Raw genomic sequence first — 23,898 nt, 5'->3', positions numbered from 1 at the left:
ATAAATACAATTATGAATGCACTCTCTATAAATAAAACATTATAAATGGACTCTTAATAAATAGAAATAATGAATAAATAAATATTACAAATGCACTCCCAATAAATAAATAAATAAACCTCTAAAAATACACTTTCTAAAAAAAATATAAAAAATAAAGAGTCTATAAATAGAAATAGAAATACGAAAAAACATTCTCTATGAATAAGTAAAATGTCAATATTGTCAATAAAATTCATAAGGAAAATGTTTTAAGGTGAGTAAAAAACAAAGAAAATGTAAATGTGACTGAACTGAAGAAGTGAAATGGTAAAGTTGAGATCTCACCGTGTAGACCATGTAGTTCATGAGTTTGTCTATTGTGGTGCGTTTGAACCTGGTCTTCCCGCCGTTCCTCATGATTTTAGTGTCATTACCTGAAGAAAGAAACAAAGCTTTTATAAAAACAGCAACACACCACTGAACCGCGAGTGTGTGTTGGTCAGCGTGTTGACCTCTGACCTGCGAATATGACCAGCCCGTGGGTCATTTCTGTGTTGCGGATCTTGCATCCTCTGAGCAACATGTTGTCGAGGTCGAGCGCGTAACTCTCACCGTTCCAGATCATCGTTCCCAAAAACTTATCCAGACGGTTGTTGGGCTCCTCGCACTTAATCAACGCTGAGAGAGACGCAAAACAAGAAATTAATCTTTCATATCTACTGTCCATTCTCAGGATAGTTATACGTAAACAATAACTTTGTCAGTAGCTTGGTTGCTAAATCTGGTTGGCTCAAAATCCCATTCCACTCATTCTGTTGCTTAGTGCATTTTGTTTTCGGCCAGGAGAGAAAAATGCTGGAAATTCGCGAGCCGCACCAGTTTAGGACAGGGTTTAAGACCAACACGTGTTTATGCAAGTGAACGCATTAGCGCACAATCATGCAACTACTTTTACACAAATCATCTGTTCTTCAGTCTCTGAACCTCATATTATTAGTGCAAACAGTCATTCTCATGCAGTACGTACCATTAAATTGAGCCATCTGATCCTCCTTCTGAAGTTGTTCATCTGTGATCTTGAGACCCATCTTAAACTTCAGATTCGTCTCTCTGGACAAACAAGACCAAGACCAAACAACGATTAATTAACTACACTAATATGAGCCATCTGACAACATCCCGTCCTCCTTTATGAAACAATGAAAAAGTACACAGACAGACAAACCCAGGATCTCAATTATGATTCTGTGGATGTGAAAGACCAAATGGAAATGTAAAATGGAGGAAAAGCAAGCATAAACATGCATGCAAATAACAATCAATCAAGGAAATGCCTCCTATAAATAAAAAAAACATTAATCTATGCTCTCAACAAATAAGATTAATAAATAAATACACTTTAAATGCACTCTATAAATATAAGTTAAAAAACCTCTCTATTTACATATAAAATTAATAAATAAAACCAAATCAATCTCTATAAATAAAAATAATTAATAAATAAACTATAAATGCCCTCTCTATAAATAAAAACAATACATTAATACACTTCTATAAATAAAATAAAAAAATATTATAAATAAAGCTATGAATACACTAAATAAACAAAAATGCAAGTAGAAATAAAAATAAAATAGTCTTAAGGAATATTAGAAACACTGCCTAAAAGTGTGTGAAACAATTACAAATGTATGTGTAATGAAAATCAATAATGTTTAATAATTAAATCCATAAAAACAGTAAAAACCCCTGGAACATAAATATTTCTAGCAGGCGCTTCTTAAAATACAGACTAATGTGATATATTTCAAGTTTCTTGCAGTACATATTTCACTAATATTATAATACTCTTAGAATTAAACGATTTAAATTAAAATAAAAAATAAAAGATTATATTGTTAATTATATCAGTTAAGTATTTATGAAAAAGTACACAGATAGACAAACCCAGGAACTGAATAATGAGTCTTTTGAATGTGAAAGACAAAATGAAGTGTATTAGGACTGAACAGATCAATACCATATCCATTACACAATTTACTTTATGACTCAATGTCCAAACACATAAATGACTGTTCAAACATTCATTGGACTGATGTAATAAAACAAAACTAAAGGCATAGAAAGGTATGCATATATGGTTATGGCCAGAACAACTCAATTATGACTATCATGTGAACGAACATTGTGTCTTCAGAAATGATTCTATAAGTGTGGATGTTTGCAGTAGCGTGATTTATAGATCCAATAAACTGATCTAACAATCACTGTACGGTTGTGTTGGGTGTTTACTGTGGTCTCTTACCCGTCAAGCTCCGCCGTCTCTACGTAACACAGACTGTTGGGGTTTGAACTGGACAACAACAGAATATCGGCCTATATGAGGTCGAAACAAAATGAAAATGAGAAATGAACATAAAAATGACCTCAGATGAATAAATGAAGAGACTGGAAGAATAAAAAAACTGAAAAATGTGATTAAAAAAATTGTAAAATGAAGGAAATGCAAGCATTAACATGACATGAAAGCAAATTAATACTCAAGTGATTTAAATCCATAAAAACAGGAAAAGCCCTGGAACAAACATAACTCGAGCAGCGCCTTATTAAAATATTGACTAAAATGGGGTTTCTTTCAATGGATATTTCAGTAATATTATAATATGTTCAGCATTAAAATATCTGAATTAAAATTAAAAAGTTTTTATAAATATTGTAAAAATTATACTATAAATTATATCAGTTAAATATTTTAAATTATATAGTTTTATTTTATTTATAAGTACATATTTCATTCAAGATATAATTTATATATAATATGGCATGCACCAAACCTACAAGTGCCTTTGAAAGAAAAGGTTAATTAAACTTATTTTAAATTTATGTTTTTTTTTTTTTCAATGCATAATTATTATTATTATTTTTTTATGAGCTGCAACAGATGAGAATCTCTAAGATTGTGGGATAAAATAAAATAAAATAAAATAAAATAAAATAAAATAAAATAAAATAAAATAAAATAAAATAAAATAAAATAAAATAAAATAAAATAAAAACAGGGGGATCTTTCAACGGGAAGGCAAAAAGATTAAAAATAACTTACCGGGATAAAATCGTTTTTCTTTAGTCTGACTATGTCACCAACTTGTAGATACATCCATCTGGTCTCTTCAAATCTGACAAATCAGAATTTTGAATTTTTGAATCTGAGCATTAATGCCAAAAATGTTGTTTATTTAAACTATTCACTGACAAACATCAACACTAATGTCATGTACTCCAGTATTAAAGCAGATTAAAGTTTTGTGTTACCTGCCATTGAGCAGCACGTCACACCTTCTATTGTTGATTTCTTTGTCCATCCTGTGTCGCGCCTTTCAACCAGAGAAACATATCAAATGACAGAAACCATTACCACGACCCGTCAATTAACGGCTACCTTTCACCCAAAGCGTTCCATCAGTAAACACGTGCAGGGACTCACCAGGTCGTCCACCAGGTCTTTAATGGCGGTGATGCCCAACACCAGCACTAACGGGACCAGGGTGGTGTACCACGGCAGCGTGGAGATTTGAGGAATGATCTGACACATTAAAACACACCAGTTGAAGTTCACATCCTAAGTTCATATATATGTTCACGTATATGTGTGTGTTTGAGATGATATACATGTCATGTACATCTGCATATGTGTACATGCATGTGTGTGTCTGAGTGTCTAACACAGTTAGGACATTGTCGAAAATTATTCCATGGCTCTCTGAATAAGTTAAACGAAAAACGTATGTCCCGTAAATGTCCATCTTGTGTGAATTTGTATGTTCGTTTAGGCTCAATGCTTCTTGCTAGAAACTGTTTTTCTTTGTGGGATGCTTTGTGTTTAATGAGCAAATAAAATATTTCAGCTCAAATACATTTTTCATGTTTAATTATTTACTTAGAGGGATGGTTCGGAGTAAAATCAACCTAGGGTCCTTTGCACCATGACATCGAGCCAAACACCCCCAACCCCCATTCGTGATAAAAGTGAGGTTTTGTCGGTCCATACCTGCAGGATCAGCAGACACAAGAAGTAGAGGTTGGCCGCCCTCTTAAACTGCTCGTACAGGTTCAGTGGCAGGAAGGTTAAGAAGTTGTATTTGTAGGTCTTGATTGCATTGTCCTTGAAAAGAAAAGAATGAAAAGAAATTCAAGAAACTGGTATAAAAATGGATGCCTTAAAATTTGCAGGTTCTCACCCCACAAGGATTGATTGTCTCACCATTGAGACACTTCACCTCAGATGGAGTAAAATCACTTCTTTTTTTTGTTTTGTTTTTTAACATTATATTTACTGGGTTTTTTCTTCAAAAAACCCCCCAAAACAATACAAAATACAAATTGAATAATTCTTTCCATATCACAACCCTACATCACACCCCAAACCTCCCTCCCACAGTGCCACTAATAAACCATAAACAGATTAAACAAGAAAAAGCCATTTAAAGTCATATGAAATTTAGGTATTTTGTCCTGTTGTTGTTATACCCATATATGAAAGGAAACTGCCCCAGTGTTTTACAAACAGATCTTGACGTTTCTTCAAACAAAATGCCATTTTTTCAAGAGGTACATAGGATGATAAGTAAAATCACTTTATAAAAAACATTACCTACAGAATGTAGAATAAAATATCAGAATTTCCTAGAAAACTTTAAATTCACCATGAAATCCAAACAGAGGAATATTGCAGTGTTTATTATAAATAATTTATCCACGCACATCATGTGCCTCGTAATCTTGAATCAAAATATCTTCCTCTGAGGACGTTTACATGCGCGAGGGCGGGGCAACCTGTCAATCACATGAGATCCACCAATAGCAACCCACAACCACATCCAATCAACTCCCTATAGACAAAATCAAGCTCCGCCCACATTTGATCTTGTTTGAGAAGCCGTTTCACTCGGATATACGTTACAATAGGGAAGAAAAGATGATTGCAACTTCCCTTTCACGACGCCGACTTCATAAAGGAAAATGCCCTCTAATTTAACCCAAGGCTCTTTAATAAGTTTGAAGTTGTGAAATAATGCGCACTTTCATGAGATTTCTGAAATATCATGAGATTTCTCAAAATAAAATTCAAAGTGTCTCTGCACCGCACTTTCATTTTTCTGTCACAATTCTTCATTCTTTCTCTACTTTAGTTCCTGTCACTCAACATTCAAGCGTTGACCGAACCCAACTGTTTTACATACATGTAAATCAAAAAAACACATCAAAATCTGACTGGATGCTCTCGCAGGGCAACATTTCAACCTCAAGACAAAGTCACCGCCGCTTATCTCACGACACACAGCAAATCTCCGGACATTTGACACCAAAAGGACTCGTTTTTCCAGTCTAAGATCATCGTTATACCACAGAACCTAAACAAGCAACAACTTACAACGAGTTTAACAAGTAAATTCTGTAAGAAAATGAGCATAAAATCTCTCAGTTTAGGCCGTAATAAAGGCCAAGCCCCATCCGGAAGGTTTTAGGGTTGTTTAACACATCATAACAGATAACAGCATGATGACGAATTATGACCTAAATACATGACGTGTCACTTTTATTTTTCTGGATGTTTCCTGGAGGCGTTTGATGAACCGAAAATACAACAGAAGAAAAAAGGTCTCAGAGTATTGTGTAATACTGAGACTAACTTAAAATACTATTTTTTTCCCACCATTTTGCAATGTCACTCATGAGTACAACTTTGAGCTATGAGTATAATCAATAAGAAGATATATAACCTTTGAAGCTAAACAATGTGATATTGTCACTGTTGTTTTTCGGATGAATTCACAAGTGATTCATGATTTATCCGTTAAACAAATTAAACATTTGACAAAAGAAGAACAGACGCTTCCTTCCCAGAAATCTAAACATTAATCTTCTTTTGAAATTCTGGTTTGACCACGTCATACAAAATCTTTACAGTTTGTATTAGAGGAAACAAATATCAAAATAATGTTCATGGTAAAAGTATGGATTGACTTTAAAGGTTCTGCAGTTTAAGACGAAAACATCTGCCCGCTCAAAACACTGTTTGTGGTCTAAACGGTTTAGTGTTAGTAAGCTGTGGGAAATCATTATCAGATGCTTTAATCTGAAGACACTTACAGTATTTATTTACAGGACAATCTCTAGAGTTTAGTGTCTTTCAAAGGCTTTTAGGGACCGACGGCTACTTTATTAATCAAAACTACAGCCAATCTGTAAAATAGCGTTTTTCTATTTTAATATATCTTAAAATGTACTTAATTCCTGTCATGCAAAGCTGAATTTTCAGCATCATTAACGGTACAAAACGGTTTCCACAAAATTTAAGCATAATAATATAAAATGTTTATTCAGCAGCAAAATCAGCATATTAGAATGATTTCTGAAGGATCATGTGACACTGAAGACTGGAGTAATGATGCTGACAATTCAGCTTTGATCACAGGAATAAATTACAGTTTAATATATATTCACATAGAAAACTGCTATTTTAAATTGTTATAATATTTCACAATTTTACTCTTTTTACTGTATTTTAGATTAAACAAATGCAGCCTTGGTGAGCAGAAGAAACTTCTTAAAGGGGTGGCTGATTATGATTTCACTTTTCTAACTTTAGTTAGTGTGTAATGTTGCTGTTTGAGCATAAACAACATCTGCAAAGTTACAACGCTCAAAGTTCAGAGCAAAGGGAGATATTTGCTTTTAAAGAAATCGCTTTTTAAGGACTACAACAAACGGCTGGTAGAGACTACACAACATTCCTCCCGCGTTAGTGACATCACCAACCCTTAAATTTACATAAACCCCGCCCCCGAACACGATTTATAGATTATCAAGACAGAATATGCTAATCAATGACTAGAAGATAACTACACATAAGATACATAAATTCATCAACTAACCATTCAGAAACGTCCTGTTGCTTCTACATGTTGTCACTTCTTCTTGAGTCTCTCTATTATTGTCTGACTTCAGTTTGAACATAAAAGGCTAAAAGTTTTTGAAATTTTCAGTGTGTGTCTGTGTGAGTGCAAGCTGTTGAAGCTCCGCCCCCTGTGCCGGGAGCAGCAGCTCATTTGCATTTAAAGGGACGGACACAAAACGGTGCGTTTTTGCTCACCCTCAAAAATTGACAATTTTAACATGCTATATTAAAATATCTGTGGGGTATTTTGAGCTAAAACTTCACATACACACTCTGGGGACATCAAAGACTTATTTTACATCTTGTGAAAAGGGCATTATACCACCCCTTTAAAAAACATTTTAAAAAAATCGTACCGAGTATCTGCTTTTCTTGATGCACAGAAAGACCTTCTTCTGAAACTCGGGTCTCTTGCAGTATTCCCTGTCATTCGCTCGGATGGTCCAACCGGCCTCTGAGAGGAGAAAGAGAACAACGAAACTAAATCAGAACACAAAACAAGCTCTGACAGGAGAGTTTTCCAGCATGCAGATGGGTCTTCATCTCACCGGGAGCGGGAGCGGGTCTGGGTTCTGGTTCTGGTAGCTGGTCTTCAGCCCGATCCAGGTCATCTTCAGACTGCAACTCATCGTCCGTCTCGTCGTCACTGTAGGGCATCACCTCATCATCCGGCTCCTCCAGGGAATCCTGGGAACCTGCCCGCTGTCGAGCACTCATCCTGAGAGTCACACTGCACACACACAAATATCACATTATAATAATACATTAATAATCCACAGATCTGCGTGTCGTGCTGCAGCGTGTTAAAATAATGATTTGGCTTGCAGAAAAACATACAGATTTTTCACTACACACAGTAGTAACACTAAAGCTACAACAGTGTGAATTTATTCTTGCATAATACATAAATGCATTTATGGTAACTATTCAGTACTGTCGTTATTTCTGAATCATCATATTCATAAACAAGGTTATTAAAAAAAAAAAAAAAAAATGTGTTCCTGCAAAGTCCATTAAACAAATTAAGACTAAAGTTCATTGGTTGTTTATTTTAAACGTGATGTCCATACATATGTGAATAAAAATGGATAAAAGTGAAACTATTGAAGAATTTTTTTGAATGCAGTTTAGAAGTTGCAGTTAAAATGGATTTATTAATCTTTATTAATTAAACTATTTTAATTGACTGTGGGGGCATTTCCAAAACTTGGCAGGGCAATGGTTGGTAAGACTTGATTTAATTAATGATTCAAAGGTTTTTAATTGAATTCAGAAGCCATTTGTGCTAATTCAGAAATATTCACTTCGAATTGTAATGAAATTGTATTAGATTTAAATAAGATGATTTTTTATTCCTTTTTTAATGCGTTTCAAGCAAGAAAAAGAAATTAAATTACGGCACCAAAAGTAATTCAAAAAGTCAGCATTATATACATGCTGTTGAGGTCATACGTTTACCTTTGCAGAACCTGCAAAATATTCATAATTTTAAAAAATTATTATTAAAAATATTTATTACTGCTATTTTAAAATAAGCTATTCTGCATAACAGAGATTTAGACCACAAGACAAAATAATAACTGACTTTACACAAAAGACCCAGTTCAGAAGTTTTCATATGATTGATTCTTAATATTGTCCTCTTAATATACATCTTCTTGAGCATCTACAAATGTTTGCACATTTTGTAATAGTCGTGTATGAATACCTCGGATCTCAATATCATACAGTCACTGATGGAAAGAGTTAGTGATGGATTTTTCTGAAGATCAGTAGACAACTTAACTGCTCAGGTGAACAACTTATGAAATGAAGTACACAAAAAACAGGTACAAAACAGAGTTGACCTTTGACACAGCGACGCTTTACAGGACACGGTGTGCTACTGGAGAAAGAATATTCTGATGATATCAGTACGTTTCATCTACAATATAAAAAACCTTCCAGTCAAATAAACGAACACAGATGATGTTACACACGACTCCACCCTCCCTCCACACACACACACACACACACACACACACACACACACACACACGTTTCGGGTCAGATGATGTCACTCATTTTCATATGGAAAAATGTAATATACACAGCTCCTAAGCAAATATGTTTAGAATTTTTTTTTTGAAACTGTAGATTTTAGTTTCCTGTCGTGGATCAGCGACAAACCTCCGTCTAAAACATCTTGGCATAAACTCATCATGGAGCTTTTTCCTTTGGAATACTTAACTTGCCTTCTCCATTCTACAAAAGGACGTTTCTTAAATATTTGGACTCCTTATCTTCGCTTTACCAACTCTACCGTTGCATCCATATTGAATGGCATCGCTATAGATTAGCCATTTTTATTTGTATTGTGTCATATGTCCTGAATATTGTCCAGATCTATGTTGTGCTGAGCTTTGTTCTTTGTTCTTGTCTGTTCAATTTAAATTTGTTCAAAAGAAAATTAAAAATATTTGAGAAAAAAAAACCTGTAGATTTGAATAATATAATTGATTATTATTATTAATAATAATAGCATTTTAAACATTTTCAGAAAATATGTCATGGCTCTATAATGTGGTTCAGACATTTTTCCAGTAAAAAAAAAAAAGTTAAAAAAAAAAAGTTAAAAGATAGATAAAAATATGTTTATATAAAAGTTAAATTACTATAATTATTTTATAATTTCCATAAAAAAAATAATGTCATTAATTTTGACTTGTACTACTGTGCTACGTTCACATTTTTACATATTTTCAAGACATATTTTATTAGTATTTTATTATGTCTTCTCTGGAAATCAAAAGCATGACGTTTGTGTTCCAGGAATGCCTATAAATATGCAATATAAAACACAGAACGACTTTTATGGAACAAATGCCAGGTCAACAACGTTCACAACTCATTTTACATTCATAATGTGATGCCTTTGAGAGTGAAACAGCTTTCTAGAAAAATAACAAAATATATTGTTGGGCAAAAGGGAATTAATTGGGTGGTTTCTCAAAAGCCCTATTCGTACGGGACTAGTTTTCATGGAGGACAGTTAGAGAAATTCATGTTTCACAGGACTACTTTGTGATTTCAATCCTGTCCGAATCTGCCTTGTCTGTGTTTTTACCTCCGCAAACAATTTCAGGGCAAATCGCCTATACTGTTTTTCGGCAAACTCAACAGAGTTTCTCTCTGAGAAATCTAATCCTGTCCGAATGCGCATGTCTATGAGTGCTGATGCTGTATTACACTAATGCTTCTCCTCGTGTGTTTTCTGACCTACCTGAGCTATCGTTTGTGCACCAATCTTACAGTATCGGACAGTATCCGGCGGAAAAAAATTAATTGATAAATAGAGACAAATTTTAATATCAATCTTTAGAGCCATTTTAATATCAGATACTTTTCCAGACGTCTCTGCTCACTTATGTTGGTTTATTATAAACAGCTACTCATGTGAAGTTTATTTAAATATGGTTTTAATAATGAATTGCAGCTATATCAATAAGTAATTAATTAAAAAACATGTACGTCATATGTGAAGCACAGCAGACGCCTATCTAGAAAATACACACTCCCACCTCTGTACTTAACACAGATATGTTCGTCAGATATGTACATGAAATCACAAATGTCGATTGGTAAGAATTCAAACTCAAACATTGTTTATAGTCCAGTCATTTTAAGCCAAAATGGGGGTCAACCTTGAACAAATTGCAACAGAAGCAATCTCAACTGATTTTGTCCTGAGTAAGGAAAAAAAAAGCCCTGAAGAATCCCATTACGGGAAAGTTTCGAAAAAGACCCAAATATATCCTATTCATACGCCTATTCATTCTTTTTCTTACGTGAATAGGGTAAAAAATTTAACCTTTAGAGATCACCATGAAAATTACTGAGTTGATTACTTACATCAAGACAAACAAAAAACGTATTACAAGTTTTTTGAAATTGTTTGTTAACATACGGTGCATAATCTAATTACGTATGTGCTAATTTGCATAAATACCACACCAGGTCTAAACATTGGGTCTAGCCAGGTGAAAATGTCTTGTTGAATCTTGTTGACACATAACAGTAAAATACTTAATGTTAAGGTTTGAATGGGACCCATTTAGGCTACACATGAACATTAATACATAGAGGCAGGAAGAAGTACTTTAGAAACCAGCCTTTATTCATTTTTAAGAGATGGGGTTTGGGGCTGGGGCTGTGGGACTGTTTTATGGGGGACGAGTCTGAGGGAAGAACAGGAGACAATGGTAAGGAGAATGCAGAAGACAAAAGGTAGGCAAAATAAAAAGTGAATCCCCAGAAACAGTCCCACAGACCCAGGCCCAAACCCCATCTCTGCAATAATAATTAATAAAGGCTGGTATCTAAAGTACTTCTTCCTGCCTCATATTGAGGATACAAAATCAGTTGAGTTTGCCTCTGTTGCAATTTGTTCAACCATTTTTCATAAAATGACTGGACTATTAGTCCCATCCGAGTAAGGCTTTACTGCGGCTACATAAATATAAATATTGGTTATGTCAGATAAAAAGGAAAGTTGCTGCATTTTGATAAAAGATTGTGAACAAGACAAGTTTTTGTAATATAATACATTGATGAATAATTCACATTAACACCAGGAACATGGTTTAAGAAAGTAAAGAATCGACAGTAAATAGTCAGAGGGTCAATTCTGATTTCATGTTGACTTTAATGGATGATGAGTTTCATTTCTCAGATGCAAATGTCGCCACAAATTACAGGATGATCCTCTGGTCTTATGAAAAACTGAGGTGTTCTCCATCCAGCTGAGTGCTCAAGCATCTCTAAAGTATCTTCAACGATGCCAGGCATTAAGGTCAATGTTTGATAAGAGATTAATTAGGAAAAATTCAACATCAGAGAAGAATCCCTCTTTAAATATTTATTAACTGTCCATCACATGAATGAGTGATGACTGAAGATGACTTAACACATTTACCAACAACAAAGACCAATGCCTTTCTTGGTTTATCATCATATGAAGTGGCAAGCAACTGTGTCCTTAAGGATGTTTGTTGAATGTAACCCTTGATAAATAATCTTAAAGTCTGAGATAAAGTCACAGTACTGAAACTATCAAGCACTGGCATGATAACCAATGCTGAAATAAACACACAATCCACCAGGATGCTCCCGCAAACTTGTGTAAAGAGCGTAACAGAGCACACACCCGGAAAGAGAAAGAAACACATCATGCAAAACACACACCCATGTTTATCCACGACTTTGCGTATGTGACGCAACGTGACATTTTTAGCTATGAAGAGCTGAGGTCTGAGAGAAACAAATGTTCTGGGGTTCAAGCGGACGAATCAGAGAATTTCATTAAGGTTTTCTTTAACAGACCAAATAATTACATTGGTTTCCATATGTTGAGCTCTGAAGGCTTTATTCCTCTAAATGGTTCATTCCTCAAAATAAAGGATCTCAGATTCAACAAAACACTCTTCAGTAACTATATTTGTGGCCGTTTAGGGTTCTGGAGATGCTATATGGATATTAAAATGATCCTGATGTTACATTAAATACACGTTCATGACATATTGAGATGATGGATGGATGGATGGATGGATGGATGGATGGATGGATGGATGGATGGATGGATGGATGGATGGATGGATGGATGGATGGATGGATGGATGGATGGATGGATGGATGGATGGATGGATGGATGGATGGATGGATGGATGGATGGATGGATGGATGGATGGATGGATGGATGGATGGATGGATGGATGGATGGATGGATGGAATTAAAATAATCTAAACTAAAACAAGAAATGAACAAAACAATGGATTTTGTTCACCTATATGTATGTAGGTGATCACTTTTTACTCAAACTGTTTTTTGCTGAAAACATAATTTGTAATGAAAAATTCTGTTTTAGCTTTCCCCGACATTGACAGAATTTTCCGGCAATCCATGTCCCAGAGCGGGAATGACAGCTACATTCATATAAGTGTTTGCACGTCACTCTTGACAGCTACAGATAAAGCGCACATAAGTTTGTGGAGTGAACTTGTCAATCCATCTTGATGGATTTCGCAGAGGAAACTCTTACTCACATGTGACCTGCATAAACACATTTTGGTTACGCTATGAAATGTTCCCTTGTGAAAGTGAACTGAACCAAGAAGAAAATGCAATGAAACAAATTAAGTCTGTTTCAGGAACAAAGCAAACGATCCACAGGTCTGAAAACACTAGATATAGACGAATAGTTGTTTTTTAGGAATAAGATCACGTGGGTCTTAAACTAAAACTTGGGCTCAGACTTTTGCTCAAACCAGTCACATGGGTCAATTTTCTGAAATTGAGATTTATTTTTTATTTATTTATACATCATCTGAAAACTGATTAAATAAGCTTTCCATTGATGTATGATTTGTTAGGATATGACAATATTTGGTCGAGATACAACTATTAGAAAATCTGGAATCTGAGGGTGCAAAAAAATCGAAACATTGAGAAAATCTCCTTTAAAGTTGTCCATTTATATTCGCGATTGTCCTGCATTCACTCACAAAAATAAATGTTTTATATATTTACGGTAGGAAATTTACTAAATATCTTCATGGAACATGATCTGTACTTAATATCCTAATGATTTTTGGCATAAAAGAAAAATGGATAATTTTGACCCATATGATGTATTGTTGGCTATTGCCACATATATACCCGTGCGACTTATGACTGGTTTTGAGATCCAGGGTCACATTTAAAGTTGACGTGTATAACCTTTAAATCTATTCACAAACAATAACCGTAAAGCTGCAGTATACAAACAACATACCTTCAGTGTGATATTACCTGAACAACACGTTAGGTGAGTGAGATATCATCCACTTACACACACTCAAGCCCTTCGGCCGTCTGTCTGGCTGGCTATTTATATCGTCACACTTCACAAGTGTGTTTTTCTGCCATTCAAACAAGCAATTTTGCATAATTTATTTTCCAAAATGTATTTGTTTGCAGTTAACAACAGCTGATGTTAAATAATTAAGTGTTGTTAAATTAAATGTTCAGTTTATATAATAAGTCAGTTCTGAATGCATGCCGACATTTCATGAAGCTCTGGAATGTTTTAATTAGAGACCTTTGGCTCTTAACATATGTTTTAAGAATGGAAACAATCCATCAGTTACATCTATGAGTTTGTTTGTTTATTGGGCGTTTTGCATTTTGAAAAAAAGTCCCTGAAGCCTTATTTCCATCGAGAACTCTTCCCTGTTCTGTGAATGACACTGAACGACTATCCTGATCTCCGACTCGACTGACGCCACGTCATCACATACTCCCAATTCCATGATGACGAGAACAAAGATTCCCATTGAAGAGGCAAAACCACCATCCACGCCCACAAAGACCTTCTGTAGGTGTGCAGGTGCTTCTGGTCTCGGAAAAACGGTTTTGAAAGTCTCGCCCGGGGCCGTGCTATGGTAACCCTTTCACACGGGGGGGATGGGCTCGGGAAATAAGGGGAAGGACAACACAAAGGGATCCCTTTGAGATCACGCTCACCTGCTGTTGTGCAACCTGAGAGGAGAGAAGAACTCGCTTCTGCGAACATCTCACTGCCGTCAGGACTGACGGGAAAAACGTATGCTTAAATTTAAGATTTATTTATTTTAATTGCATACAAAATTTCCATATCTTATCAAACATTGACCTGAGATGCTGGCATTATTGAAGATGGAAATTAAATGTGTAATTTTAACATACATAACCTAATAATCTTTAGAGATAGTTCAACCAAAAAATGAAAATAATCCCATAATGTACTCGCCCTCAAGCCATCCTAAAGGTGTATATGACTTTTTTCTATCAGCCGAACACAATCAGAGTTATATTAAAACATTTCCTGGCTCTTCCAAGCTTTATAATGGGAGTGAATAGAGTTTAAAGTTTTTGAAGCCCAAAAAAGTGCATCCATCCATCATAAAAGTAATCCATCCGACTCCAGGGGTTATTGAAGGCCTTCTGAAGCGAAGCCATGCGTTTGTGTAAGAAAAACATCCATATTTATAACTTTACGAACTATAATCACTGGCTTCCAGTAACGGCCGTCCGCGAGTCTAGTTCCGGCAGAAGAGTGACCTCTGACCCGACGCATGACGTAAGAGTAGCATAAGCTCAGGCGAGAGGAGACGTCTCTCGCGGTTCAAACTAATAGAGCTGGGCAACAAACTCAAGCTCCTCTTTTTCTCAAGACATTTCTCTTCAAAAATTCTCATTTTAGATTTCTAATTCGTGACCGGTGTTTTGTTTTGCTCTTTGCTCTCCGCTTCCCCGTTCGTCAATACGTCATGCGTCGGGTCAGAGGTCACTCTTCTGCCGGAACTAGACTCGTCTAAGGTTGTTCCCGAAAGCCAGACAATATATCACTATATAAATCAAGACCTGTCAATCTGAGCGATCAAACCAATCTAAGCGTGTTCCAGCTGTAAAACAGTGACTGGTCTCTATCCACTACCAACACACCACACCCGAGACCCAGTTTCCACTGGTTGAACTTTCAAATGACATTGACAAACACTGCGTCATGATCGCATGTCAATATCACTCCGTGATCTATACGTATTGTCTTATTTTGTGTTTTGGACTCATTGGAGACCAGCTGCTCTGAAATAAAGATGTGATCTACTTAGGGCTGGGCGATATATCGCATGCGATTGTTATGCGCATCTCATCAGTAAAGCCGGTTCCTTGATTAGTAGTAAATCGCCATCACCTGCTTTCAGACGTATCGCCTACGATAATTAATGCGATATGGCTCAGCTTGTCAGTTAACTACGGCACTGTGTTGTAAATGCCGCTCCATCTGAAAGCAGGTGAAGGCGATTTACTACTAATCAAGGAACCGGCTTTACTGACGAGATGCGCATAACAATCGCATGCGATATATCGCCCAGCCCTAGATCTACTATGGTTTACTAATGTTTCACGAAGCGCCCCAGCTTCAGATTTAAGAGGTTATGGTTAACGATTAATCGATCTTTAATTTAAACAACATTTGATTATGGTAATATGTAAATTGACATGCAAAGTTTCCATCATTTTTTGCGTAAAGTTCTAAGTTTCAAATAAAAATATGTGGATGGAAACATAACGTTAGCAGATTTTACTGGGGATTTTAAAATATGTTTTTTAAATGTAATATTATTGATAAACGTTTTGGAGATTCTGTTCTGTATTCAGGTAGATAATAGAAAATAGCTTCGCTACGGTGGCCACCGAAACCACTTGCCTGAAAGGGAATTTGATTAAACCTATTCTTACATAAATATAGGCACACTGAATAGTCCAGTTGGGTAGTGCACATATTAAATAATACCGTTACCAAGTTGATAAAAGCACCAAATTTTACATGAAGCTTCTTTAGGACCTCCTGAATGATTTCAGCCTAGGAGCCCAGCTGAAATATTGACATTTAGTGTCAAATCAAATCAAACTTTCAGGGTAATGGCCTTTTAAGACCCCTGAATAAGCTTCCTTTTGTTAATTTGTGCTCAGGCCAGTAGATCTTCCAAATTATAAGTGTAAAATAGAGTGCCAAGACACCTTATACCTCAAAAAACCTTAAAAATCCCTGTATAATATAAGCAGAATTATTAAAAAAGGCAGCAAAAATGCTTAAATGTTAAGAGATCTTGGTTTTCTCTTTTATTTTTCAATTCAACTAGGTCATTCATATAGCTATCTACTGAGATCATAGTTTCATAGTTTGTAATTTAATGTGACCAACAATGATTTTACAAACTTTTGACAAAATTTAGGTTTAATGACTGTACGCTTCAAGCATCACAACAGTTTCTTTGCCAACCTGCTAGGTGTAAGAACATATGTCTTGCATCAAACCACTTTAAAAGGCAGAAGCTACAATAGGAAACACACAGAAACTTGATTAAAAGACAACAACAAAAAACATGCGGATAAACGCAATAATATTCACAATAGCACAATATTCACCAAGCAAAGATCTTAGTTTTATAGATTGCATGTTATTAAATAGATTTAAGTGATAATTAATGAGTAAATAACTGTTTAATTTTTACACTTTCGAAAGAGCATTTAACACACTACATGGTTCTAAGAAGAGGTGACTCAGGGAAACTTTCCCAAGATGCCTTGTGCAAATCAGTTTTGCAATTCACTGGATTCAAATTCTCACCCATTTGCTTTACAAGTCAGGAAATTCAAATCCTTCCACTTCTGGCGAGCGATTTGCTTGTGTTGTGTTGGAGGGAGAGAAGATTTTACTAGCACAACCTGAACAGCAACAAGAGTAAGACTCTCAAAACCCATCAAAAACCTGAATGCGCCGTGAAGCGTATTATAACACAAATATTTGGCAAATGTGAGCACATTAGACTTCATTTAATCTGGAAGAAGTAATGGAACTTTTAATGAGATCTGATTAGTAAGATTTCTTTCCTAAAGCTTAAAATTCACCCTGACAACATCCAACACACACACACACCCACCAAGACCTCCTCACAATCTTTGCAAGTATAGTTCATGCACCAATGCATCTTACAAAACTTTATTTTTTTAAGTGCATCATCCTGTCAGAATACCCATCAGCCCTTTCACTAGAAGATCCAATGGAAACGTCTTGAATAAATTCGAGCCCTTGGCATGTTTACAACTCTCTGCTACTTTCTTAGACAAATATTAACCATTATTATGCACTAAACTGAATTTATACCGATGAGTGACTGCTAACGGGGAAAACGTGGGGCTTCATTTGATTAAGAAGATGTCGTTCTTTAAATAACCGTGCACTGAAATGCTTTGAAAAAAAAGTGTTCAATTTGAAGAAAAAAAAAGTGTGCTCAGAAAAGAAGTGACATAAATACGGCGAGCAGAAATACAAAACGTCAAAGAATAGATATTGGAAGCATATATCATCAGGGATTCACTGCTTATAAGCCACAGTTATTCATTATTTTTACTGAACGTTTCAACATTTTGATGGCTGATTTCACTTAATCAAGACCTGAGGTTTTTAGAGGCTTCGATGTTTTATAGGCCATAACATATAACATAATATATAATAATCCTAATGTCTATATTAAATGGTCTTTACTGACAGATTAGTAGATATGACTATGATTATTTACACTCTGACATTGTTAACATCGTCAGATTACTGCAACGTTGCAATTTTAGTCAATTCACAAGTGAAGTATTAGCTCTTCCTTGGGTTAGTTCACCAACGGCAACATAATGTACCATGTTAAAACATTTCTGAGTGAAAAAGCATGCAAAATAAATATCAAATTTTAGCAATTTGGCAACTAAACTATCGTTCACCTTGTTTCACTGTAAAAAAAAAAAGACTGTTGCGATTAACTTAAAATTTATCGTTTTTTGTTGAGATAACTCAAATAAAGTTGAGATATCTCAAACTATAAACTTAAAATTAAGGCAGCATGAACACTTGCTTTTTAAGTTGAAACAACACATTATTATTTATTCTAATACTGCAAGTTGAGATAACTATTTGCAATAGTAATTTTTTACAGTGACATTAACATAAAACATTTAAAAATCCATATCATTTGGCCACTACATTAGATATCAGGTGCCCTCAGGAAAAACTATTAAGTAAAACAGGAGAAAGAGAACAATAATAAGTCATGGCAACTCATGTTTTTACATTACTCATCAAAAATAATTACAGCAGTTAAACATTTTTGGTCAGTTTTATGAGATTCAACTTTTTATATAATTTAAGTTGACTTCCACAGCCAATTTGATTACACTTAGCAACTAAAGTTAACTTACCCTAAACAGGTGGACATCTTTTACAGTGTTATAGATCAGAAATTGACTGGAAAATTACCACCACAACCTTTTTTTTTTCTCTTTGCAATAACAATATGGATCCAGAACATGCATGCAGAAAGTAAACTGGTAAATTTTGATTCCATGCTTACTTTAAAAATATATAAAAAACAGAAATCTTTCCTCTTCTTCCGCTAAAGCACATTGTTTAGCAACATTTTACAGAGGTGAGGTGAGGTAAACTTTTCCCACGTATCACAATTGAGTCGTGTTACACTCCACTACATGTGTTTGGCCTCTCATACCTGCTAGAGCACTATGGGTAACAGTATCCTAATAGAGAAAGACGAGAGCAGAAACCGGAGACGGTGGAGATGTGTGAGGACGGGGGTCTTCCGGGACAGATGCCCCATGCATTAACCATGCACTTGACGTTTGAGTCACAACTAACTAAACTCTGTGTGAAGTGGTTTCAATAATGCATTTAACCTACAAATGAACTACACAGGATTCAAGAATCACACCTGATGAAGTCATTTAGCGCTGCATCTATCTATAGGCCTGCATCTATAGAGTTCAACAGTCGGGTTCCGCAAGTAAAAACTCCATTCAACTTCTCCATAAGGAAATTGATTTTGAACGATAACTTATATACCTTTAAAGACAGCCGTACAGTGAGTACGTATTTGCTTCTGCTGAAGCCGTCAGACAGCATTATATAAAAAATGTCAGTTTTTTAGCTTTTAGTCATTAATATGTTTGCCTTAAGGTTATGAATAAGCTGGTGTTTTCCAAAACAATGACAAAATTCACCTTTAGGAGATATAAGCATTCAAAACTTCCTCTAAAATGGTTCACAGATTTTTATTTTATCACTGCGGACTTTAGCTTCTCATCACATGTTCTGTCCAATCAAATGCTCTCTATAATATAAAGCTCCGCCCCCTATGCTATAAACACCACCTGACCAAAGCGACCGGTGACACGTCACGGAGCAATATGGGTTGGAGATGTGTGTTCGGTTGCTCAAACGCTCGAGTTTTATTCTGTTTTCCAACCGTGCGTTGATTAAGAATGAAATGTCTAGGATTTATTCACACCTCTACTATTGAATCCGACGTATCATCAGCGCTCGGATTCGCTTCCATGGTCTGTGAGGTAAACTAAACGCTATTGGCTATTTGAAAAGGGGGAGGAGCCATTCAATATGTGTCGCCTCAGCTTCCTGTTTCAGTGAAAATTACATCAACGCATCATACAAAGCTGCGCGTCCCAAGGCACTTCAGTGTGCCTTTAAAATAATCATGTTTAACTGTGGAAAAACTACATTACCCATAATGCTGTACAGTCAAAACAAGCAACACGCCAAAAGATCCGCCCACTCCCACGAAGCACCGCGAATGACGTAATCGAGTCTCTCTCAAAATACTGAAATGTTTGTACATATGCATATTTTGCATAATTTTTCTTTTTTTTATACATATAGTCAACATTTGTAAATGAGTCGTTTTATATTTCTCCATCGTTTTTAATTCCATTATGTCATTCACAATGCTTTGTCTTTGTCTTTTTGTCTGAATTTCAAATACTTATTTACTTCAAATCAAAGTTTGTAGTGATGTGATTTCAACTCGTGGTTCATGGCTTATAACTCTTTAACAAAGACGGTTTTAAAATCCCTATGGGAAAAATTAATAAATAAATAAAAATACTGCCAGTACTGGTTTGTATTTCCACAGCATGAAAGTAAGATCTTACGGATTTATGAATGAACCGCTCGTTTTAAAATCCTCTGACATTTGTTACAACATTACAGTGCTAAAGATAACTTTCATTAACTCTAATAAGTAAATCCTCTTCACCAGCTAATTACTCTTCGACAGCAATGCCATAGAAATACACAGAGCTAGAGTTAAAAACAGAAGTTCAAAGACAATATTTTAAAGATAGCTGCGCTACTTACTTACCAAGTACACATATAAATGCACATAAATATTGATCTAAGATTATTATCTTAGATGGATTACCTTAAAGCTTCTGCTAGGAAAAATACAGTCCATTACAACACAAAACAACCAATCTATCAACAAGATGAACACACAATTAAGTTTAGAAATCATTATACAAAAATATTTAAATCACAACTAACCATCAAGTATTCTATGTAAACTATTTCTCAAGTTAGCTAAAACCATTAACATTTTCAGTAGTTGATATAATATAGAAACGTTAACTGAAATCAAATAAAATATAAAACACATTTCAACATTTCTCATTTTCATTTATATAATAATAAACTGAAATACAAATGAATAAAACTATATAGTCAAATTTCAAGAAGATCTAATAAAATTGACAAAATATCAACTAAAACTGTATATCAATGATACTAATATAACACTGCTATTGTGTTTTGCATCTTTTCTACCATTTATTAATGTGTTTTGATTCTAGATTTTACTTGAAGCATGTAAACTTGAATTATTCTATGAAAAGTGTCTTTATATTCAACTTTATATACTTGTTATACACCATTATATAGGCTAATGTAACAATTAAAATAACTTATTATCAAAAAAACATTTATTTATTGTATAATAACATTAAATTACATGCTGTCATAATATCAGCATCATACTGGTTATCAGCCGTAAAAATATGGCATATAATATAATTTCAGCCAATTTCTATATCAGTGCATCTCTAATACAATCACTACCATGATCATTTTAAGAGTCAACATGTGTTTGATGCATGTGAACACTACTAATATATTTACCATTCTGACACATTAGATAAAATGTTAAATTGTCTGGTGCATTTATCTGCTACATCTCCAAAACTAAAGCATGTCATAAATGCTTTATTGTAGTAGATTGTAATGGTAATTTAAAGAGAAAGCAACAGAAACTGCACCCACTCCATTTCACAATGTTTGTTTGCAGTCCTTCTGAACACTGAAGAAACCAGTTCTGCGAGGCAAATAAACTTAACCAAAATACAGCAACATAATGGACATTTCAAAAGAGCCGCAATCGAGTCAAAACATGCCCAGACATTCTCACATTCATCAGAGAGAAGAAACCCACCCAGACAGAGATGATTTACACAGGACGACTCTCTTATTGTCTGCCGGTTTACATACGACTGGCTCTCAGCGGTTTCTCCACGCTCCAGTATTCAAGAGTTAAAACTGACACTCCCTATGAATTTAACAATTAATTTCCTTGCCTTTTCCAGACTTTCGCAATGGCTTTTCAGAAATAATTTTAGAGAGATTGCATTCATAACACGCTATATTGGAAATATATACGATTTTATTCATTTCAATGAAGTTTCTAGGCCTGGAAATCACAATTTTAACATTTCCAAGACAGTAAAAACCCTGATTATAAGAATCAGCAACTAGTAATATTACAGCAAACTGTAACAAATCCATTTTTTTTTATTATAAAGTCAATTTGGTCTCATTTTAAACATTAGTATGTTTTAATTGACACCAGTTTAGCCATGTTAGATGCGCTCTACATTAAGACACCTGCCCATCTGACTTGACATGACGGAAAGATTGCCTTACAGAAACACATGAAATTAAATCCTCTATCATGAAAGACACAGACCTTTTGAGGAAAACAAGAGATCAGATTTCTGACTACAGGACAGTTTGTGGGGTCCAAAAGAGCCAAACACAAACAAATGATAAGCTCATTTTGGTTTGAATGTGTACAATTGCATGTGAAAATGAATTGCTTTTGTTCTTAGACAAAACAAAAGTAATGTTTTGATAAAAGTATGTTTGACAAGTCATTTTGTGCATAAATATGAATCATACGACTATACTTTTAGTGCACAAATGTCAAACGAAAAACTGATATTTTGCTTATAATCAGTTCTCATATGCATAAGAAAAATATTTTCAACTGATTCTTCACTCAGAACAATTAACTACACTGTAAAAAAAAAAAAAATCATGACTTATCACAACATTTTTTCCTTTGTCAAATCAACTTATTATTATATGTGGTTCAGATAACCTAATATTATGAGTTTCTGTTGATTAATCAAATCCCCTTCATTGTATTAACTCAATTTCTTTTATTTCAATGAACTTAACATTTAAAAATGACTTGCTGTAAGTTTTTTTTTTACAGTGATAGGTGTTCAAACTCTAAAATAAAGCTTATGAGAACCTATAATACATATGATGCAAATGTTGATGTCAAGAACATGAAACATCAATAACTTTCAACCTCCAAAGAACCGCAACAGCTACAACCGCAATCGTGTCTTTACTAATCACTGAAGAGCATTTATGAGAGTTTAAACACATGTTCTAAGCATAAACTTGAATAAATCATTACAAACACGCAGAGTTTCTCTTGCTGTCGTGCATCCAAACACACACACACACACACACACACACACAGGTAGAGGAACTCAGGTGGGACACACCCTCAAAACACCGTTTACAAGAACACAAACGCCGTAAAAGTTAAAACTTAAAACTCAAAGATGACTTACCGATCTCAACTCGACGTGTGTGAATCCTCTGAAGGTGTTTGGTGTGTATTATTGCTCCATGTTCGCTCCGTGTCAGTGTGTATGAGCTGCTGTACGTGTGTGTGTCCTCAATCAAACTGGAAAAACTGGTCGGACGAGGAGAAGCTTTACTCCTACAAACCCATTCTACACACACTAGGATGATGGTTGGAGGCTTGCTTTCTACTCTTTTTTTTTCTCTCCCCCTTTCCTTTTTACACCGACTCACTCCAAGACTGCAACTCATTCCTCGGCGATCACGTGATCGCGCAGGTAAGCAAGGTGTGACTCATTTTACTGTCAAATTTTGCGGGGAAATTTCTCCTTTTGCTGTAGTCACACAGTCTCTGTCCTGGTATCGATAGATATATCACATAAATATAGATTTATCACATAAATAGATAATATTACATAAATGAAATAATAACTTCAATGCCTATACAAGTATTTTAATGAGCTCTTTAATAGATAGATAGATGATAATTTCTAATCAGTTTTAAAATCTTCCCAAATTTGGGTGGGTGTAAAACCTGAATAAATATAAATGAAATGTAAAGGTAAAATGTGGCTGTTTTGATCTAAAAACACGTTTATAGATAAGAAAAAAATA

The 23,898-nt window shown here is 34.9% G+C and overlaps 1 protein-coding gene across 1 annotated transcript in view; it reads right to left on the bottom strand.

Moving 5' to 3' along the window:
* atp8b1 (ATPase phospholipid transporting 8B1) overlaps positions 1-23,388 on the bottom strand; it is a 37,099-nt gene extending 13,711 nt beyond the window's left edge. Inside the window, exons 1-11 of the mRNA XM_084136999.1 lie at positions 23,271-23,388; positions 7,489-7,670; positions 7,297-7,394; positions 4,031-4,144; positions 3,467-3,565; positions 3,295-3,356; positions 3,086-3,158; positions 2,288-2,358; positions 1,010-1,092; positions 502-660; positions 328-416 (exon numbers count right to left, since the gene is read on the bottom strand). Coding sequence (XP_083993125.1) covers positions 328-416; positions 502-660; positions 1,010-1,092; positions 2,288-2,358; positions 3,086-3,158; positions 3,295-3,356; positions 3,467-3,565; positions 4,031-4,144; positions 7,297-7,394; positions 7,489-7,657 — 1,017 coding nt within the window. The 5' untranslated portion in view covers positions 7,658-7,670; positions 23,271-23,388. The remainder of the gene's footprint in view (positions 1-327; positions 417-501; positions 661-1,009; positions 1,093-2,287; positions 2,359-3,085; positions 3,159-3,294; positions 3,357-3,466; positions 3,566-4,030; positions 4,145-7,296; positions 7,395-7,488; positions 7,671-23,270) is intronic.
* Between the last annotated feature and the right edge of the window lie 510 nt (positions 23,389-23,898).

The sequence above is a fragment of the Abramis brama genome (genome assembly GCF_963993115.1).
Source record: "Abramis brama genome assembly, chromosome: 15".
NCBI lineage: Eukaryota > Metazoa > Chordata > Actinopteri > Cypriniformes > Leuciscidae > Abramis > Abramis brama.
Note: the sequence above shows the minus strand (reverse complement) of the source record. Positions and strands in the feature narration are given on the sequence as shown.